This window comes from Rattus rattus, chromosome 2 (genome assembly GCF_011064425.1).
Source record: "Rattus rattus isolate New Zealand chromosome 2, Rrattus_CSIRO_v1, whole genome shotgun sequence".
Classification (NCBI taxonomy): domain Eukaryota; kingdom Metazoa; phylum Chordata; class Mammalia; order Rodentia; family Muridae; genus Rattus; species Rattus rattus.
Genome location: NC_046155.1, coordinates 164,430,698 through 164,451,311, shown reverse-complemented (window position 1 = coordinate 164,451,311; position 20,614 = coordinate 164,430,698). Strand labels below are relative to the sequence as shown.

The 20,614-nt window shown below is 45.9% G+C and overlaps 1 protein-coding gene across 3 annotated transcripts in view; it reads right to left on the bottom strand.

The window, feature by feature from the left end:
* Positions 1-2,779: 2,779 nt before the first annotated feature.
* The window catches only part of Garre1 (granule associated Rac and RHOG effector 1), a 78,192-nt gene continuing 60,357 nt past the window's right edge, over positions 2,780-20,614 (bottom strand). For all 3 annotated transcript variants that reach the window (XM_032893875.1, XM_032893878.1, XM_032893877.1), the window contains exons 9-14: positions 13,067-13,192; positions 9,991-11,003; positions 8,079-8,244; positions 6,587-6,724; positions 5,843-5,921; positions 2,780-5,327 (exon numbers count right to left, since the gene is read on the bottom strand). In XM_032893875.1, coding sequence (XP_032749766.1) covers positions 5,019-5,327; positions 5,843-5,921; positions 6,587-6,724; positions 8,079-8,244; positions 9,991-11,003; positions 13,067-13,192 — 1,831 coding nt within the window. In that variant the 3' untranslated portion in view covers positions 2,780-5,018. The remainder of the gene's footprint in view (positions 5,328-5,842; positions 5,922-6,586; positions 6,725-8,078; positions 8,245-9,990; positions 11,004-13,066; positions 13,193-20,614) is intronic.

The following is a 20,614-nucleotide window of genomic DNA, read 5'->3' as shown; positions in this document are numbered from 1 at the left end:
TGTCTCGAGTAATTCAACAGCCAAGGGATTTTTTTGCCAAGCAATGCAAACCGCAGAGTAAAAAATCAACAGGTCCGCGAGCTGGAGACCGTTCTTGGGATCCACAGCCACAGATTAAGCACAATCTGAACCTGGTGCAGAAAGCGAACAAGAGCCTGCCGAAATCAGCCTCAAGTGCCTTCTTCAGCAAGATGACCTAGCCCGTGCACCGGATCCTAGGAGGATCAGACAGTGGAGACAAGTTTAGAAAGTCCAGGAAATGTCGAAATTCTCTACTACAAGGCCTCAGCAAAGCCCTTGAGTTTTGTGATACTGGCACTTCGCAGTTCCTATACCGCTGAGTTTGTCTGAGATGCTGAGTCACTGGGCGGAAGGCGGGGGAGCGCGCCTTCCTGCGGGGGCGGAGCTCCAGGCACGCGCACGTACATTCTGGGGCGGCGGAAGAGACCACGCGCATGGAGGCCGCGAGCACGCGCAGCACCTAAGCTGGCTGCGTGTAGGCTGGCACGTTCGGGGGCGGAGGGGTAGGGAGAGCGCATGTGCGCATGTGCGGACGCAGGTCGGAGCTGGGTGAATTAGAAAACGCCTGTATTTGCACGTCTGAGATGGTTGAAATACTCTGCAGTGCGCATGCCCCAGTTGAGGGGCGGTTGTGCACACGCGCTCTCCAGGAATGACGAGTGTGGTAGCAGGGCGTGGCGTTTTACACCTGTGGTCTCAGGACTGGGAGGCTGAAGCAGGCGTGTTAGATGCCAGCCTAGGCTCTATAGTGAGTACTTAGTCCAGCTTGGGCTACAGTGTGAGCCCTCTCGTTAAAAACAAATATAAAACGGCACTTAATTTTGATGCGAAGCTCCCTATGGTAATTCTTAGCAGTCCTGATAGAATTATGGTGAACAAGGCTTTGGTTCAGCGCGAGAGCCTTACCAGGTCTGATTTTTCACTCTATATTAGAATTAGCAAATCCTGGCCCTAGCAGCATCAGCTACAAGATGCTTAACAATGGCCTGTGGCTCTAACAGGATTCAGTCTTTGCTCTCCCGGGGCCTTCTATTGGGAGTAACAAACGCAAATACAGGATTCCCGGCAGTGCTGACTGTTGTAATGGCAAGCAAAGGCAGAGAGACTCTGTGGTTCCCAACTTTGACAATTCTGCGACCCTTTTTTAAACCATAGTTCCTCATATTGTGACCCCAACCATAAAATTTTCTTACTTAATTTTGCTGTTATGAAATGTAACTTCAATGTGTTTGCCAATGGTCTTAAGGCACCCTTGTGAAAGGGTAATTTCACCCCCCAGAGGGGTCTCTACCCAGTTTTAGACTTCAAAGCAACAGGGCAAGGAGTTGGAGGGAGCAGGGTAAGGCAGTGTGGGCAAGCTGACACGTGAGGAGGGTTGGGTGGGTAGGAAACTCTGATGGCAGTGACTTAAAGTGATACGGGTGTGCTTGAGGACACTCTTAAAATGGCCAGCTGATTTACTTTCTAGGATGGTTGTCTGTACTCTTACCAAGGATGGGGAAAATGGGGCTGTTTCCCCTGCAAGAACAAGAACTGCACAAGTCTTTGAATGCAATTTGGCTTTATAGCAGGACCTGACCCAGGGGAAATGAACATGAGATTGTTCTTGTCACTTAAGCCCACATTCCCAACTCAGGCAGTACCCAAGGAAGAACACATGCCTGCCTGCCCTTGGAGCTGTGGGAAAATTGTAAGGCCAATTGCATCACTGATCCCCTCGACTCCTCAGGCATGCTGCTCACCCATGTGGCCTCCTAAGGACCTGAACAGATGGCTCCTCCATTTCCCAGGCTGGCTGAGGCCTCCCTCCCCAAGCTCTCCAGCTCAGGAAATACCTTCTCTGCCATTGCCCCAACCCGTACAGGACAGAGGAGGTATACCATGCTCTATTTATCACCACTGATGTAGACAGAGCGCTGGGCACTCAGGTCAAATGGGAACACACTCAGTGTTTTGTCTCCAGCTAGTTCTCCAGCTAATTCTTTACTTATTGGCGCTGGGGACTCAACTCTGGGCCTTGGGCTTGCGGATCAAGTGTTCTACGACATTTAACTATAAGTCAATTACCTGTAGTTTTGTTTATTTTATTTATAAGAGTATACTGTAGCTGTTAGACACACCAGAAGAGGACATCAGATCCCAGATGGTTGTGAGCCACCGTGTGGTTGCTGGGAATTGAACTCAGGACCTCTGGAAGAGCCGTCAGTGCTCTTAACCCCTGAGCCATCTCTCCAGCCTGTAGTTTTGTTTGAGATAGGGTCTTATGTAGTCCAGCGTGGCCTTCAATTATGTAGCCACAAGGACCTTGAACTGATCCTCTAGTATCTATCTCCAAATTGCCAGGATTACAGGAATGTACCATTCCTGCCTCAGCCTCTTAAGTGCCCAGATTACAGATAAGTTTGCTGAGGGGAAAGGGTTTTCTTTAGAAAGGCTGTTGGGGCAGGTCACAGCATCCTGATTGGTAGGATGGGGGTGCTAGCAGGACCATCTCCAGAAAAGAGCCCTCATTCTTCCAGGGGACAGTCTTCACCTGCCCATGCAGAGGCCTCAGGACCTTAGAGAGGCCAATGGCCTTTAGGTTGTGCCTTCAGCTCTGCCCCTGACTGTCTGATCAATCCCATCCCTTGAATAGGCCTCCCTGTTGACAGATGAGAGACTAGGGCAAGATGACCCAGACACCAGCTCCTGCACAGCTCTTCTGAGAGCCACTGCTTCTAACACATCTGCAGCAGTTAATTTTAAAAAAGATGCAGAGTATTATTAAATGTATATTTTAATAAAGCCAAGTTATTTTACTTATAGGAGCTTTAAAAGTAAGATACAAAATGTAGAGTTCCAGTTTGGAAGGTCACAACTAGTCACATGATGTCCTGCTGATGCCGAGCAAGGCAGCCATGCTTGGCCGTGCTAAGGACACTCACACATACATGCGCTTTGGAGAGATGCCTCTGCCAAGCGCAGCACCTGGAATTACCAGTGTTTAGAGCAGGTGGTGTGCAGACAGCACCTACGTGGAGACCACACAAACCGATTCACACAGTCTCACAGCCACGGAGACAAAACGTTGTCCTTAATAGAGAAAAACAGACCAGAGATGACAATTAGCAGTGTCACCTGTGCTGGGGCACCGAGGAGCGACCTTGGCCCAGGGTGAGGTCTTCAGGGAGGCACTATGACAATGAGAGTACTGCAGTAGACTAGAACTCGAAACACAGGGCACTGTGGACACATTACTGAAGGAAATAGAAAGTTTTTACAAGTAAAACAGCCACAAGAACTTTGAACAGATTAGTGTGCACACTGTGACAGCTAACACAGACAGCAGCCACGCAGGGCTGGTGCAAAGTACGTGCCTGGAAAACTCTATATACAAAATAGTTCTCTGTAAACATGGTGAGGTGAATATTCCGAAGCCACTGAGAAGGATCGTCAGGACAGGCAGACATGGCACCCACAGCATGAATGACAACAGCTGAGGCCTCAGGCAGCCTAGAGACACAGTACTAAAGACGCAGGTGGCTGGGCTCAGACACCCTACAGGTCCTCAATAATTTTCTTGTGTGTGAATGTGTGTGTGCATGTGTGGTGTGTATACATAGGGGTTTTTTTTTGGTATTTTTAAATATAAATTTATCTGTAGAAAAATGAGAACATAAATGTGTTATTACAATCTTCGTTGGAAAAGCTTACATGGAGTTAGAAAGAATAAACCATTTATTAGTAGTTAACATATATTAAAATGGTTTAATGATTTAAGAAAATATAAAAAAATTAATACTGTCAAACTTTCATACCAGAAAATATCATGAATTTTTCTCAATTAGACATTTTCAAAGATGAAATATGAAAATTTTAAATAAGTTTTATATAAAGAACTTTATGCAACCTCAATTAATATATAGTGGGAAATGTCTACTCTATATAGATATATTTATTATTTCTCAATTTAAGCACCATTCAATTATTCTGGATCCATCCTAGCTGGAAAATCTCCCCAAACCCACGGAGTGTCATTTGTTTAATGGCACATGTTAACTAAAAGTGAGGTTTTTTTTGTTGGTGACTAAACAAAGATTTTGAATTCCTGTCTACACCATAATTCCTTTGTCTTTGAGCCAGCTCACAAATGTCACTGTGGTTCTGAGTGTGGGGGTCTTGGTGCAGTCCCTCCCCTCCCAGTCCCTTCCGTCGAGGAGCATGGTGCTAGTGCTGCCCTGGTCATGGTGAAAGAAAAGAAATGAGGGCAGCGGCTGTAGCTTCACGACTCGGCATGCACCAGCTGCACCCCCTGGGCGGGCGGGCGGGCAGCCAGAATATGCTGACAGCAGTTCCCAGTCCTGCTCTGTGAATTACACGAACCTGCACCCCTGAGCGCTTCAGAGGAGCTACCGGCCATGGGAAGCCAGAGGGCTGCTTCTGATCACTAGCATCTTGTCTAAGCTTAACCAAAGACAGTGCTGAGCTAACTAACCTCTAGCCAGTGTACCTGGGATCTTAAGATACCACTGCATTTTAGGCAGGAGACATTTTTAAGTGAAAGCCTACATGAGAAATATCTATAAAATCAGTGATGGGTGTGGGTCCCACTCAGTATGTTAAAGAGAGAGCTTCAAAGAATGGTCAGTTTTGTTCTCAGCCTGCAGGCCTCATGCCTTTCCCACATGCAGGACTGACAACCTTCAGACTGTGTTTTCCCAAGTGTGGCCCTTTGCCACCCGCACCAGGATTATCTGAGGTGCTTATTAAACAAATATAGACTGCCAGCATCCCCTGAGTGTCAGAAATCTCCATCTTCAGCTGCCTCCCAGGGGTCTGCTACCTTCAAAGTTTGAGAAAGCAGGCCTCAAAGACTTGGAGCTGCCAATCACTTCTGACCCAAGGATTATTTCTGTCCCTGGGGCAGGGTGCACTGGTCCTTCTGGGGGCTAGTATCAGCTAGTTAGCCCTGGGGACAGTTGCCCCAACAGCTTTGATGGGCAGCAGGCTAGCTGTGGTCAGTACTGGGGCAAATAGGCTGGCCTCCGTTCCGCCTTCCCAGGGAAGGCCTTGAAGCCCTTGGGTGCTGCCTTATGTGCTGGTGGAGGTGGGGGCTGTGGTGGTGTCTGAACATAGGTGAAGGAGGTGGTATTGCAGTCACTGGCTGCAGCCCACACTGGGGACTGCAGCATCTGCATGGTGTCATTCCACTGGCTGCCAGGACTGGCAACTGCATAGAGTGGTGCAGCTGGGCTGGGCAGCGTGCTGGGCAGCGGGGAAGGGTGCTGCCATGGTGCTTTGGGTGGCCACGTTTTGGTTTTGTTATCCTGAGAAACAGAAGAGAGATTTTAGTGGCATTTCAGGTGAATTGCCATTGTGTCATACTCCACCCAACCCCCAGAACTCCCACTCTTCTTTCTAGCTAGTGGACAGGGTGAGAGCAGCCACCCTCCACAGCTTGGTACGGAGAAGTTCCTACAGAGACATTAATGCTCAATGCCTGCACAATCCACACAACATTCTTGTAGCCCAACTGTGGTATTGCAGTTTCTACACATGTACACTTAGATATGTGTCTAACTTTCATAGCTCAATATTTATAGGGCCTCCCAACACTCGTATATCTCCAGCCCTTACTTTAACTGATCTGAACAGTGAGCGAGTGTGCTGTGTGGCTCATATTAATTAATATATAGACTCAGCGCCTCCTTTCCAACATGGCTGTGTCAGCTGAGGTGATTAGATCTGCCCATTTACACAAAAATCATGAGAAAATAATTCACAGAGACAACCTTTACGACTTTGAGACCCAAGGTTTTTAGCATGAGTTAGCTCACAATACCTGGTTCACATCCTCCACTGTGGTCAGGAGAGGTGGTGAGGGCAGTGTGCTGGTCTCCTGCTCTCCACTGCTGTGTTTCCTGAAAGAATTTAGAGTTCAGAGCAATGACCACTTGGCTTCATTGTGTGGGACGGAGATTAAGTGCTTGGCTCTGGTCTCTAGGTCTGCAGTCTAGGTGCTGAGGCCTTGGGTCCACCGAGGTCAGTGTGCCCTGGGAGGCAGCATACCTGTAAGGCTCGTGCAAGAAGTGGGTGGGAGCTGCAGCCAGCATGGAGAGTGTTTTCACAGCTAAGTTAACCCCCTTTGGCTTTTTATTAATTTATTCCATTCAGTATTTACTCAAAGTGTTTAACATGCACTGGGTGTATCTGGGCCTTTAAAAGAATGCTTTGTGATGGATAAGTATACACTGTATACATGTATGAAACTGTCAAAGAATAAAATATCCCAAAAAGAAGAAAAAGAGAGGAAGGCATGCTTGCTTTACACTGATGAGTAAAAGGGCAGACAGCAGATCTGAGCCAGAGCTCTGTGTACAGGCACAGACCCGACAGAGGGGGCTTCCTGCTCTCACACAGCCTAAAGCCAATGTCCCACCAGCCCAGCACAGATTTTCATAGTGGAAGACACCTTTTGAAAATGCCTCCAGAAGCCTTTGTCCTGTCACAGGGCAAACAGAAGGGCTTCTGGCTTCCCCAGAGGCAGAGTGGTGGCTCTCCAATCCTTGGTTTAGCGATTTCCTACCTTCTCTGTTTGACAGCAGCAACAAGGTCAGGCCCTGAAAACATGGAAAACAGGCTGTCCCCATTGGCTGAAGAGGTCTCATCACTGGAGCTGGCCGAGTCTCCCTGAGCACCTGACCAGCCACTGTGCAGGCTGTCCCTGAGAATGCAGACAAATCGGTCAGACTTAGTCACTACTTCCTTTTAGCTCTCAGAAGCCTATGACTGCTGATATATGGCTGATTTTGGAGGAAAACAAAGTGGGGATGCTCTTTCACTTTCTACATTTATTAACCAGGAGGTAATCTGAATCACAAACTCATAATTTTCTTAAAGACTTAAGTTTTTATGTATATGTGTATGCCTGTCTGTGTGCAGGTGCCCTCAGAGACCAGAAGTAGGGGGTCAATTTCCTGATGAACTGGATGTTTGGTTTTGTTTTGTTTTCAGACAGGGTTACTCTATGTAGCCCTGGCTGTCCTAGAACTGGCTCTATAGGCCAAGCTGGCCTCAAACTCAAGAGATCTGCCTGCCTCCATCTCCCAATTGCTGAGATGAAAGGAAAGCACCATCACTGCCTGGCCTGAACTGGAAACGGTTATGAGCCACCATTTGGGTGCTGGGACTCATTTGAGTCCTCAGCAAAGGTAGTAAGGACTCTTACATCATTCAGCCATCTCTCCAGCCTATGGTTTTTGGTTTGTCTGTTTTCCTGAAATAAGTTTTCTATAGGTAATTCAGGCTAGCCTCCAACTATAGCCCTTGCTAACCTGAACTCACGAAAACTGCTGTGTGCCTGCCTCCCACAGGCTGAGAGCACAGGTGCCTACTGTGCCCTGCCGTTTTTCCGATACACTAGAGTTGAAGCATGTGCCTTGGTCTTTGCTGTTCCGGGGGTTGAGCTCAGGGCCTTGCACATGCTAAGTAAGCATGCTACTGCTGAGCCACACACCCCAGCCTGCCTACTTTGCTTTCTGTGGGCATAGTAACAGCATCCGATACTCACTGGGTTTTAATACCCATGCTCTTTTCACCAGAAAGACCACACTGTCAAATAAGATCCCTGCTCCGAGAGGAAAGGGCTCTTTTGTTTTCTCTGGCTTTACTCCTAAGTTAGTATTTATAATTTTTTATAGAAGTTAGTGTGTGTGTGTGTGTGTGTGTGTGTGTGTGTGTGTGTGTATAATATATATATATATATATTTTATATTATTTTAGTCCCCATATTTATAATTTTAGATATTTTAAATATTTTAATGAGAAATAGTTTTAAAATCTCATATACATGTATTGCTTTTACAAGAGGCTGTCTTAAGTTATTCACAGCAGGTGTGTTTATGTGGACACATCCCACCCCGTAACATCCTATTAGAATCTGAACCCAACAAGATTTAGCCACATTACACTTTTTGCACAGGAAACATGAAAGGCGGCCAGTAAGCTTCCCCTCAAACCAAGGCTGTAAGAGGCATCTAGATCCCAAATGTTGCTTCCTTGCTCTAGGCAGAACTTACCCTTCTGTGAAGAACTCTGGCAAAGGCCAGGTCCTATGAGCATCATCCATGGGCGGCCAGTTGCCCCGGGGGTTGCCTGGCCGGCGGCCATGTTGGGCTTGCCGCTTCTGCTGCATTGCCTGGCTCACTCCTGCCACGTAGCGTGCGAACTCTGGGTCTGAGCCCACTGTGTTGAGACAAAGGAAAAGGCAGGATTTAAGGGCAAATTGACCTCTTCTTTTCCTCCCCTGAGGATGAACTGGTCATATACACAGTAAAGTGGTGAGAACCTAGCAGGTAACTGTCCCATTGGTTGGCTGCAGGCTGTGGCCATTTCCTGAATGAGACAGGGCTTATAGCACACATGTCTGAGGTTGGGGTGGGCGTAGGCAAGGGCTGGATGTGACGAGAAGACAAGGAACAAAGGTCTGAACTACCCACAATTACTTTGCTTATGTACCCATAAAGCAACAACTACACAGCACAGACTGTCTGTCTCCCAGAGCTCACTGTGCACTGGTGTTTACCTGCATGCATGTCTGTGTGAGGGTATTAGATATGGAGTTACAGACAGTTGTGAGCTGCCATGTGAGTACTGGAAATTGAACCCAGGTCCTTTGGCAGAGCAGCCTATGCTCCTAACCACAGAACCATCTCTTTAGTCCCCCAAAGCTAAATTGTTAACAGAAGCAAGGCTCAGCAGTAAAGAGTACTTGTTGCTCCTGCATTAGGCCTGGGTTCAATTTCTAGCACCCACCTGATAGCTCACAACCATCCGTAACTCCTAGGCACTCATGAGGTACACATTCATACACATAAAAATCTAGGCCATACATGGTAATACATGGCTTTAAATCTTAGCAATCAGGAGGCAGAGACAGGTGGATTTGTGAGTTCAAGGCCAGGCTGCTCTACAATAAGTTCCGAACTAGCCAAAGGCTACATAGTGAGAGCCTTCTCAAAACAAAACGTAAAAATAAACACAAATTATTTTTCAAAAATTTGTGTATTGGGTTGGAGAGAGGATTTGTGATTAAGAGTTTCTGTTGATTTTGTAGAGGACCCAGGTTTGCTTCCAATCACCCAGACGGGGGCATAAGACGTTTTTTAAAAATATTAAATGTGTTAATGTGCATGCCCTATGGGTGTCTGGAAGTCAGCCAATAGCCTTGGAGCCTTAGGAGCTGGGGTTACAGGGGTGTTTGAACTGCCCTGTGGGAACTAAACACAGTAGATGCTCATAACAGCCCAGCTATCTCTACAAACTAAATTATGTTTTCTAGTTTCTTGCTACTATGAATTTGTAGCATTTAATAACTTTAGAGAATCACATGATGATTTCTCATCAACTTCATCATGGAGTTTACCAAAGCCAGATAGAGGTTACATGTCTCTGCCACCCAAGCTAAACTTGAGCAAGTAAGCCATCTTTCCAGCTTATGATCCCAAATTCAAAACCTGACTGTGGCTAGAGAATAAGTTTGAGATCAACTTGGCAAATTAGTGAGACTTTCTAATTAAGAAAGAAAGGGGGGGGGGAGAGAATGAATAAGAAAGGCAGGCTGAGTATATGACTCAGTGGTAGCATACTTGATTACCATGTATGAGGGAAGCCCTGTGTTCAATACTCAGTACCACAAAAAGTAAAATAAAATTAAAAAATAGAATTAAAAAACACCCGGGCACTCTAGATGGATTAAGGTGCTCCCTTCTCAGACACTTTCCTAATCTGCTTCCCATTCTTGCTACATCTCCCTGCTCCAGACAATGAGTCCTAGCAAACGGGGTCTGGGAGGTACTTACTAGTAGAGCACACTAGTACATCCACGTGCTGCACCTTATAAGGCTGAGGTAGACAGGCCTCTAAGAATTCCTCAGTGACTGTACTGAATGAACTTTTCAATGGGGTGAGCAGTGGGAAGGCCTCACCTACCTGCAGGATCAAAAGGCAAAATCTCTCCCAGCATTCCAAAGACTCCATCACTTTGGTCACGATTTGGCCAGGTGTTATTCCTAGGTCCCTGTGGCTTCTGTCCCAAAACTTCTGACATCATATTGTCCATATAGCTGCTCACTAGACCCAAGCTGTACAAGTCAGAGCTGAGATCAGATATGCCAGGCCACTGACCAAGAGGAGACAGACCCGCTGCCATGGGTTGTGATGGGTGCTGAGATGAGCCATGTCCCCATTTACCAGGCGCCCGGGACTGGGGTGGCGTCTGCTGTGATCCAATGGGTTGCAGCAGGTGCTGGTAGAACTGGACTTGGGGCTGCTGCTGCTTTGGGGACTGCTGCTGAGGAGCCAGACCTTGCTGGGCTGCCAGAGGCGTGTGTGCTCCAGCCTGGGGTGGCCGTAGTGGAGGGGCCAACGGCAGTGATGGCTGCTGTGGTTGCATGGTTCCTGTCTTCTGCTCAGTCACCATGGCAGTGGCAGTAGAGTTGCGCCTTGTCACCAGTGGGGACCCCTGATGGGACTGGCCCATGTTAAAGCCTGAGAGAAAATCTATCACTTCCTGCATTTCCTGATCAGTGGGTAAGTTCATGCCCTTCTCATCCTTGCCATCGTCCCCATGCAGGAAGTTCTCACGTCTCTCCAGGAGAAAGCCATTGACCATTGGATTACTGGAATTCTGAGATGACTGTGAAGGGTCTGTAGTCCTAGGAAAGTTACCAATGTTCAAAATGCTCTGTAACCGTGTATCAATGTTACTGCCCAGCATTTTGGCCTTCTCCTCTGAACAACCAGCTGTGAAGATGTTTTTGGAATAGTGTGTGCTGCCGGAGTTGGTGCATGACACTTTCTTTGTGAACCGGGATGTCAGTTTGGAGAAAGTCTTCTGCAGGCCTGAGGATTTGCTTCCATTTCCAGATGGCAGGTCAGCCTGATTCCCAAAATCACAGATATCCCTTTGCAGCTGGATCTGTATACAGGGTAAAGCCTGTTCCCTATTTGAACAGGAAAAAAACAAAAGAGAAAAAAGACAAACAAGTTGGAGAGCCTGAGGACAGATACTACTGAGTTCTCGACACTGATTACTGGCATGATGGTGTCTGAAGCTCCAGCACTGCAGAGTGAGCAAGTAAGCTACGGGAGTCAGGGAGGAAAGAGTAGAGAAGGGATTCAAACTTGCCTGGGTTTGAAAAAAGACCTCACTGGTGGTATCCTGGTCGGTGTTTTTGTTTGGGGTTTTTGGTCAATGTGACACACAAGCTAATTATCTTAGAATTGGAACCTCCATTGAGAGGCAATCCTACAAGTAAGACAGTGGTTTGATCTTTGATTGATGAGGGAGGGCCCAGGCCACTGTGAGCCGTACCATCCCTGGGCCAGTGATTCTGGGTTATATAAGAATGCTCCTGGGCTGGAGAGATGGCTCAGCGGTTAAGAGCACCCGACTACTCTTCCAGAGGTCCTGAGTTCAATTCCCAGCAACCACATGGTGGCTCACAACCATCTGTAAAGAGATCCGATGCCCTCTTCTGGTGTATCTGAAGACAGCTACAGTATACTTATATATAATAAATGAATAAATCTTTAAAAAATCCCACCTCCAGGTTCTCGCCTTGACTTCCCTAGATGACGGACTGTAGAATCTGTAAGGCAAACAACCCCTTTACTCCCCTAGTTGCTTTCGATCGTGGTCTTTATCAGAGTAACAGAAGATAAACTTGGTCAGGCAGGTCCTGGGTTCCTGTGCTTTATACATAGAGAAATGACCACTCAGTGCCTCACATAAGGCTGTGGAACAGTAGCATCTGGGGCAGAGGGAAAGCTAACTGCAGCACAGGGGTGCAATACCTGGCTAGTGTGGTAGTGAGACAGACAGATTCACCAGAGAAGCGATGGACATACGCAAACGACGGGGTGGTGAGGAGGAGGCTGACGGTCACTCGCATTGCTGCTGTGGCATGCACAGCTATTCCTTCCAAGGAGTTTTGAGTCCTCTTTCCCCCACTGCCCCTCTTCTCCCTCTTTCTTTTGACTTTCTGGAACTAACCACATAGACCAAGCCTGCTGACCCTGAATTAAGAGATCAGCCTGGGGGTTGGGGATTTAGCTCAGTGGTAGAGCGCTTGCCTAGCAAGCCCAAGGCCCTGGGTTCGGTCCCCAGCTCCGAAAAAAAAAAAAAAAGAGAGATCAGCCTGCCACTGAGTACTGTGAATAAAGGTATTTGTCACCACACTGGGCCCTGAGTACTCTTTCTACAACAGTAGAATATATAGATAAAATGCCGTGAAGCAGGGGACAAGGCAGTTGGCTGCTGTAACCCTTGACAAGACACTACACTGAACTCTGTTACGAGGAGAAAGCTGGGTATGATAGCTTCTTATCCCTAGGAGTCAAAACAAAATGCTTTCAAAAGCTCAAGACAATTTGGACTACCTAGTAAGTCTGAGGCCAGCCTGAGGTACAAATGGACGGTCTGTCAGGAGAGGAAAGGAAAAGAGATGAGGGCATGGGTAGATGTTTCCAGTCCCTACCAGTGCTAAAACAAGCAACTCACAGAGTTTGTAACTCAGCTATTTCTAAGTACAAATAAACTTCATGAAGAATACAAATAAATGTTCTAAACATTTCTCTGCTTTTTTGTACAGGAATGAGAACTGGGTTAAGAGTTCTTTCCATGATCATACTCTCTGATTAAAAGAAGGAAGTCCTAGTATTAACAGATTAAGAAATGTGGGTAATGGAGAAATTATTGCATCTTATCTGCATGTTTGACCCATCTTGAAATAAAGTTACCAAAAAGTTCTCTTTCTTGCTTTAAGTGGTTTTTTTTTTTTGGTTTTGTTTTTTTCGGAGCTGGGGACCGAACCCAGGGCCTTGCACTTGCTAAGCAAGCGCTCTACCACTGAGCTAAATCCCCAACCCCTCTTTCTTGCTTTAGTTACCCACATATTCTCAGTGGCATGAGCGTACAAGGATTGTATTTTATGTGCTCCTGGCTATGGCTCTAAAATGCAAACCATATTTATAGCTCCTTCAAGTAGGTGCAGGAGACACCAACCTCCCTGTTCTCCAGCGGTTTAGGTCCAGCACGGCTGTATAGAGTACATCCACCAGACTGAGGGTCTTCTCAGGATCCAGGCTTCTCTGCAACAGGGACATGGTGGCAGGGTCTTCCTTCAGGCACCTAGGCACAAACCAGGTCACATTAGCCTTGACTGCACTTCTCTGAAAAGGTATTCAGAGAAAGCATTATGAAAAAAACTATAACTTAAGTACTTTTAGCATCCAAAAAGAGCCCAGGAGTGCTGGGTGTGGAGGTGCATGTGCCTTTTAGTCCGAGCTGGCAGATCTCTGGGAGTTTAAGATCATCCTGGTATACATAAGTGCTACAGGCCAGTCAAGGACAGCCACGGCAACAAAGAACAAACCCAGGGAGTACATCAACTAACCAACCTAGAGAGTACACCAACAAGTCTGTTGCACTCCTGTGCAAAGGGAGAGGAAACAGAGGCATCATGGGTCTCTTAATAGGACCAAGCTCCAATAAAGAGCTTAGACAACACATGATGCACACAGGGCAGCATGGCTATAGAAGAACATATCTAAAATAAGCTAAACTTTTCATTGTAAGAGGAAGCACTGTATTTCAAAAACACAGGTGCATGCGCCAATGTGCGTGGATGTGAGTGAATAAAGAGGACCTGAGCTGGAACGCCCAGAGCCCTGAAAAAAGCTGGGCATGGGTATTACTGCAGCTTCAGTGTGGGGTGGCTAGGCATGGAGACAGCAGGTCCCCTGAAGCTCCTCAGACAGCAGGTCAGTCTAGCTGCAGCTTCAGTGAGACCCTGTCTCAAAAAGTAAGGGTAGCTTGGGAAGGAGAGGCAGATAGATATTGAGTTCAAGGTCAGCTTGGTCTACAACAGTTGTAGGATAGCTAGGGCTATTAGAGACCCTCTCAAAAAACAAAATAAGGATGGAATACAATTTAAAAATGAAACACTTGTGGTGTAAAAAAATTTTTTTCCTCCCCAGCCTTTCCTGATTCCTCAGATGACTCTGAGACTAATTATTTAATAGATGCCGATGTTTCTGACTGCTTCTATGTTCCTAGGCAAATCTCTCATGCCTCTATTTCCCAGAATCCTCTCTTCTTGCCAGTGTCCCCCCTCCTATTTCCTACCTCAGCTCATTGGCCATCAGCTTTTTTATTGACAGGTGATGCTCATAAGAGATTTTCTCTACAATGAGGGTCTTACGGACCACTATACACACATGCATACTCATGTAATTTTCAAATTTAGGGAGGGTCATGCCTATATAAATCCCAACACTTCGAGGATGAGGTAGGAGGTTTCCATCAAGGACAGTCAGAGTGGAATCCTGTCAATTTTTTTTCAAAGTATCTAGTACATATCTAAATAAAGAAAGTTTTACCTGAATCTGGTTCTTTTGAATGCGTACATTAGCCTGAAACTAGGGATCATGTAACAAGCCTCTTCTTTTGTGGTGGTTTGAATACACTTGGCCCAGGAAGTGGTACTATTAGGAGGTGTGGCCTTATTGGAATAGGTGTGCCACTGTGGGCGTGGGCCTTAATACCTAGCTGCCTGGGAGTCAGTTTTCTCTTGTCTGCCTTCAGATGAAGATGTAGAACTCTCGGCTCTGCCTACACCATGCCTGCATGGACGCTGCTATGCTCCCACCTTGATGATAATGGACTAAACCTCTGAACCTGTAAGCTAGCCCCAATTAAATGTCCTTCTAAGATTTGCCTTGGTCATGGTGTCTGTTCACAGAAGTAAAACCGTAATTAAGACACCTTACAAAACTCACTTCCTGTTTCATGTAATTTCTCCTCTAAGCCAGGGTTTCTCTTTGTAGCTCTGCTACGATTAGTTACCTGCCACCACACCCAGCTATAGTTTCCTGAATGACAGTAAAAGTAGGTTGTGCTCTTGTTACAGCAGCTGTGATCTGCACACATCTGCCTCCAGCTCCCAACACTGACCTTCTAAACTCAGTTTCCAGAGTGATAGGGATGCTAGAGGCAGCATCCCTTTTGTTCTTATGTTAGGTCCCTGACATACAGCGCTTAAAGCATTTGGAATTTCCTAGGTAACATGGGTGTTTTGGTAGTGCTGGGGATTGGGAACACACAGCACAGATGTTGGACACACATCTAGCTGTAACCTAGCACTAGACTACCTTTCATTCTATTGAGATTACTTTTTGATGGACTCCTGGGTAGTTAACAGGATGGGGCTAGTCAACAGAAAGACCAGGTTACCACTAGAACTTTGGGAAGAACTTCAAGATCACTCCCCCAACCTATGTGGAAGGAAGAGCTCCAGAGCAACTTATAATCAACCAAACTGTACTGGTTGTCCTCAAATTTATTTATTTCTTAAAAGAATTATTTACTTATTTTATGTATATGAGTACACTGTCACTGTCTTCAGACACCAGAAGAGGGCATCAGATCCCATTACAGATGGTTGTGAGCCACCATGTGGTTGCTGGGAATTGAACTCGAGGCCTCTGGAAGAGCAGTCAGTGTTCTTAACTGCTGTGCCATCTCTCCACTCCTGTCCTCAAATTTATAATCTGTCTACCTCAGCCTTCTGAGTGCTAGGACAAGAGGTGTAGGCCACAAAATCTGGCTTAGATAGCTTTTTACCAAACTCAAGACAAAGCCCATGACAAGGTCTTTATCTTCTCCATATTATTCTCTCCTCTCAATATGGCTCTCAAGAGCCTCTGTCACTTGCCCCTAAGGTCTTCTCCTGTCCTGACTAGGTTTGCCACACCTAAGGGACTTTGCTCTGCTGTTGTCTTTGCCTGCACAGCTCTCAGAACAGCCAACTACCTCTTGCCATCTCCATTGTCCAGTCTGGTCTTTCCACCACAAGTATCTTCTGGATTGGAGAGCTAACTGTCTGAGAAACAGGCTTCCTGCCAGTTCCTGGGCGTTTTGCAACCACTGAAAGTGGGCAGCAGTGCTCCCATATGACTTGGCTAGGAAAGAAATTTAAGTATGGAGACAAGAACGCCAACAAAAATAGCTGGACCTTGGAGTCCTAGGAAAGCCTGCTTACCCAAACAGGCCAAGGTTTAGATACCCAATTTCCTTAGCTTCAACAACTAGTCACCAGGACACACCTGTTCCATGTCCCTCAGCCATGTCTGGTTGAGTGTGGGCTTGCCAGTGTGGTTTCACTGAGAGATCATTTGTTGCTCAGACAAAAGGGAACTCTATTGTTCCTGGTAATTTATTTTTCTTTTTTCTGAGAAATTGACAAATTAAGTTTTAGTTTATGCATCAGTCTTGAAAGCAGACCAATAAAAACACCTTAAGACTGACCGGGTACACCCAGGGACTGAGCCACTACCTAAAGACTATACATGGACTGACCCTGGACTCTGACCTCATAGGTAGCAATGAATATCCTAGTAAGAGCACCAATGGAAGGGGCAGCCCTGGGTACTGCTAAGACTGAATCCCCAGTGAACTAGATTGCTGGGGGGAGGGTGGCAAGGGGGGGGAGGATGGGGAGGGGAATACCCACAAAGAAGGGGAGGGGGGAGGGGAATGTTTGCCCGGAAACCGGGAAAGGGAATAACACTCGAAATGTATATAAGAAATACTAAAGTTAATAAAAAAAAAAAAAGTTTAAAAAAAAAAAAAAAGAAGAAGACTGACCGGGTACAGGGCTGGAGAGATGGCTCAGAGGTTAACTGACTGTTCTTCCAGAGGTTCTGAGTTCAATTCCCAGCAACCACGTGGTGGCTCACAACCATCTGTAATGGGATCCAATGCCCTCTTCTGGTGTCTGAAGATAGTGACAGTGTACTCACACATATTAAATGAATAAATCTTTTTTTAAAGATTGACCAGGTGTCTAAATGACAAACCCTGAGACTTGCTTAAAACTTCTACCAGTATTTCAATCAAAACTCCAGCTTCCTCAAGGTCCTGGAGGTCTTGGCTGCTCCAGTTCCCCACTACTATTGCTAACCATGACAGTTTGCTCCCCACACCTTTACAGTAACTGTTCCTTCTTGTCTGCCTTTCCAAAATGTTCTCAGCATGGCCTCTCACATCCAATTAAGTATCACAACCCCAAAGGGATGCTTTCTGACTCACCTCACTATCCAAAATAGGCCCGTTCCCTTCTCTATGATACAAAGCACCCCCTTGTCCTTCCCAAGTCACTTTTTGTATGACTCTTCTTTCTCCCTTACAAAGATACTCAACTGTATAAAGGAAGGCTCATCTGTCTTACAATCAACTTGAAGAGGAGTATTTGGTACACAGCAAATAATCCATAAGCATATGTTCAAAGACAGAACAAAGGCTTAAAATATGAAAAGTGACAATAAGTTTTCCCCTTCCTTCACTCGCTAGACAGGGTTTCCTTCTGTATCCCAGCCTTGGAACTTGCTGTGAAGTATAGCAAGTCCAGCATCAAATTCATAATGATGCTCCTGTTTAACGCTTCTTAATTCTTGGATAACAAGTGTAAACCATCACGCCTGGCTACAAGTGGTGCTCCTGTTCTCTCGCGCTTGCGCTCTCTCTCTCTCTCTCTCTCTCTCATCATCTATCCATCTATTCATCCTTCCTTCATTTAATCCCCAACCCAGTGAGCTACCATGTGGTTGCTGGGAATTGAACTCAAGACCCCTGGAAGAGCAATCAGTGCTCTTAACCACTGAACCACTTCTCTAGCCCAGCTATATATTTAGAAGTAAGAAATTACCTAGTAATTAGACACTAAAAAGCATTTGTGTGTGTGTGTGTGTGTGTGTGTGTATACATTCATAATGGATTATGTATTTTTAACAATTCTTTTCTGCTTAATGTGTATGAATTTTTGCATAAATAAATGTACATGCACCATGGGTATATCTGGTGCTCACCAGTGCTGAAGAGGGTGTAGGATTGCCCCGAACTGTGCTTATGGATAGCTGTGAGCTGCCATGAAGGTCCTAGGAAATGAACCCATGTCCTCTGCAAGAGCAGCAAATGTTCTTCATGTCTGAGGCATTTCTCGAGCTCCTGCTTTGTAATCCAGGTTAATATCAAACTCATGACTCCCCATCTACTTCCTAAGTACTAGGGTTACAAGAATGAGCCTGGCTCCTGGCCTATATGGAATAACACCCACCCCCATCCCCCAAAACTGACTCTAGACCAGGATGATTTCAAACTCAAGAGATCTGCCTGCTTCTGCCTCCTGAGTCCTGAGATTAAAGCTGTGCTCCACCACCCCTGGCTTTAGAATAGACGTTAAATTTACATCACTTACTGTGTGTGTGTGAGTGTGGATGTGAGTGCCCAGAGACCAGCAGGCTCCTTTCAGGAGCTGGCTCTTTCCTTCACGTGGGCTCCAGGAACTGAGTCGAGACTGTCAGGACTAGAGACCTTTACAGAATGAGCGATCCTGCTTGCTCTAAGTTTTTTGTTTGTTTTAACATTGTGGCTGTGCATATGTGCATTTTGTGCATGTGTGTGCAGATGTATACGTTGAGTGCAAAGAGTCGTGTGAGGATAGCGTGTAGGAGCTGGTACTCCCTTCCACCACAAAGGTCCCAGGAATTACACTCAAGTTATCAGACTCAGTGTCAAGCGCCTGTTTAGTCATTGCACAGGGCTTACTTTGTTCTGTTAGAAGCTCATGTAGCCTTAAAGTTGCTATACAGCTGGTCCTCCTGCCTTTAATTCCTGAGTACTGGGATTAACTTTTTAAAAACAACTTTCATACCAAAATAACATAACTCTTAAGATTTATTATTGTTATTATTATTGATAAGATTTCATTACATAGTCCTGGCTGACCTCAAACTAACAAGGCCTTCTGTCTCTTCTGAGTGCTAAGATTAAAGACTGTACCACTATGCCTGGCTTTATTATCTTTAATTATGAATGTGTGTGAGTCTGTATGGGTGACTGCCAGCGTCTAAGGAGACCAGACGCATCAGCTGCCCTGGAACTGGAGTGAGAGGTGGTTGTGAACTACTCAGTATGGGAATTAAACTCAGGTCCTCTAAAGTAAGTGTTCTTAAGAGTTGAGTCATCTTGCCAGCCATGTTTCCTTCTTATTTCTTCTTTATTTTATGTGCATTGGTGTTTTGCCTGCACATATGTCTGTATGAGGGTGTAGTGTCCTGGAGTTACAGACAGCCATGAGCTGCCATGTGAGCACTGGGAATTGAACCTAGGTCCTCTGGAAAAGCAGCCACTGCCCTTAACCACTGAGCCATCTTTCTAGCCCTGTAACTATATTCCTTTTTAAAGAAGAAGACGAAGAAGAAAAGGTGTGTTCTCTGTGCTACACACTGATGTGGAGGTAACAGGCCTGTGGAATTGGTTCTTGGTCACTCTTACATGGGCTCGGGGATAAAACAGGTCTTCGCCCCGGCTCAGTAGTTGCTTTATACACTGATCTCATTTGCTGGCCCATGCTGTATCACGACATTCATACACTCCTGCCACTGTGCTTTGCTTATTATATTTCCTCTCTAACTCCCCACTCACTATCCAAACAGTCATCCTCCTGAAGTTATGTCATGTATTGGCCTGTGTGGAGAACGTAATAAAATATGTATGTGTGTGTGAGACAGACAGACTGACACAGGGGGAAGGATGTCTTGTTTACATAGCCCATAATGGCTTAAGTTTGGGGATCCTCTGTCAGCCTCCTAAGGGACAGCAAGACATACATGTAACTACTAAGACTGGCTAAATAAACTCTTGACTAGTTTGCTGACAATTATTTTCCTAAAAATGAAGTAACATGGCCCCACTTTAGCCTTCCCAATGAGCACATGCTTGTACAGGTCCAACATCTCTCACCGGAAAACATGAAATGTTCAAAATGCAAACTTTCTGTACTACAGGGACAACACAAGAGGAGAATTCCACAACTGATCTCAAGTGGAAAGTCACAGTGAAAACTCATAGCACTACAAATGCTATGCAAACGAGCACTGGCCTAAGGCACGGCAGTCCGGACATAAGCCATTCTGTATTTACACTTCATTCTCAGGATACCTCATCATATCCATGTGCAAACACTTTTAAAACAAAACCAAATGGGGTCTGAAATACTTCTGGTCTCCAGCATTTCGTGTCAGAGACATTTGATCTTGGCTTCCAAGAGAAAAAAAAAACAAAATCTCAAACCAAAAACCACTTTTTATTATTACAAAAAACAGACAGCAGAGGGAGCCATTGCAAGCAATACCAGCATACAATGCCATTTCAGGAAATGAACCACACAGGCAGTGTTCTGTCAGTTTTGTTCTCAGCCTGCAAGCCTCATGCCTTTCCCACATGCAGGACTGACAACCTTCAGACTGGGTGACAACCTTCAGACTGTGTTTTCCCAAGTGTGGCCTTTGGCCACCCGCACCAGGATTATCTGAGGTGCTGATTAAACAAATACAGATTGCCAGCATCCCCTGAGTGTCAGAAATCTCCATCTTCAGCTGCCTCCCAGGGGTCTGCTACCTTCAAAGTTTGAGAAAGCAGGCCTCAAAGACTTGGAGCTGCCAATCACTTCTGACCCAAGGGAGAAAAATAAACTAGTTCAGTAGAAGCTGC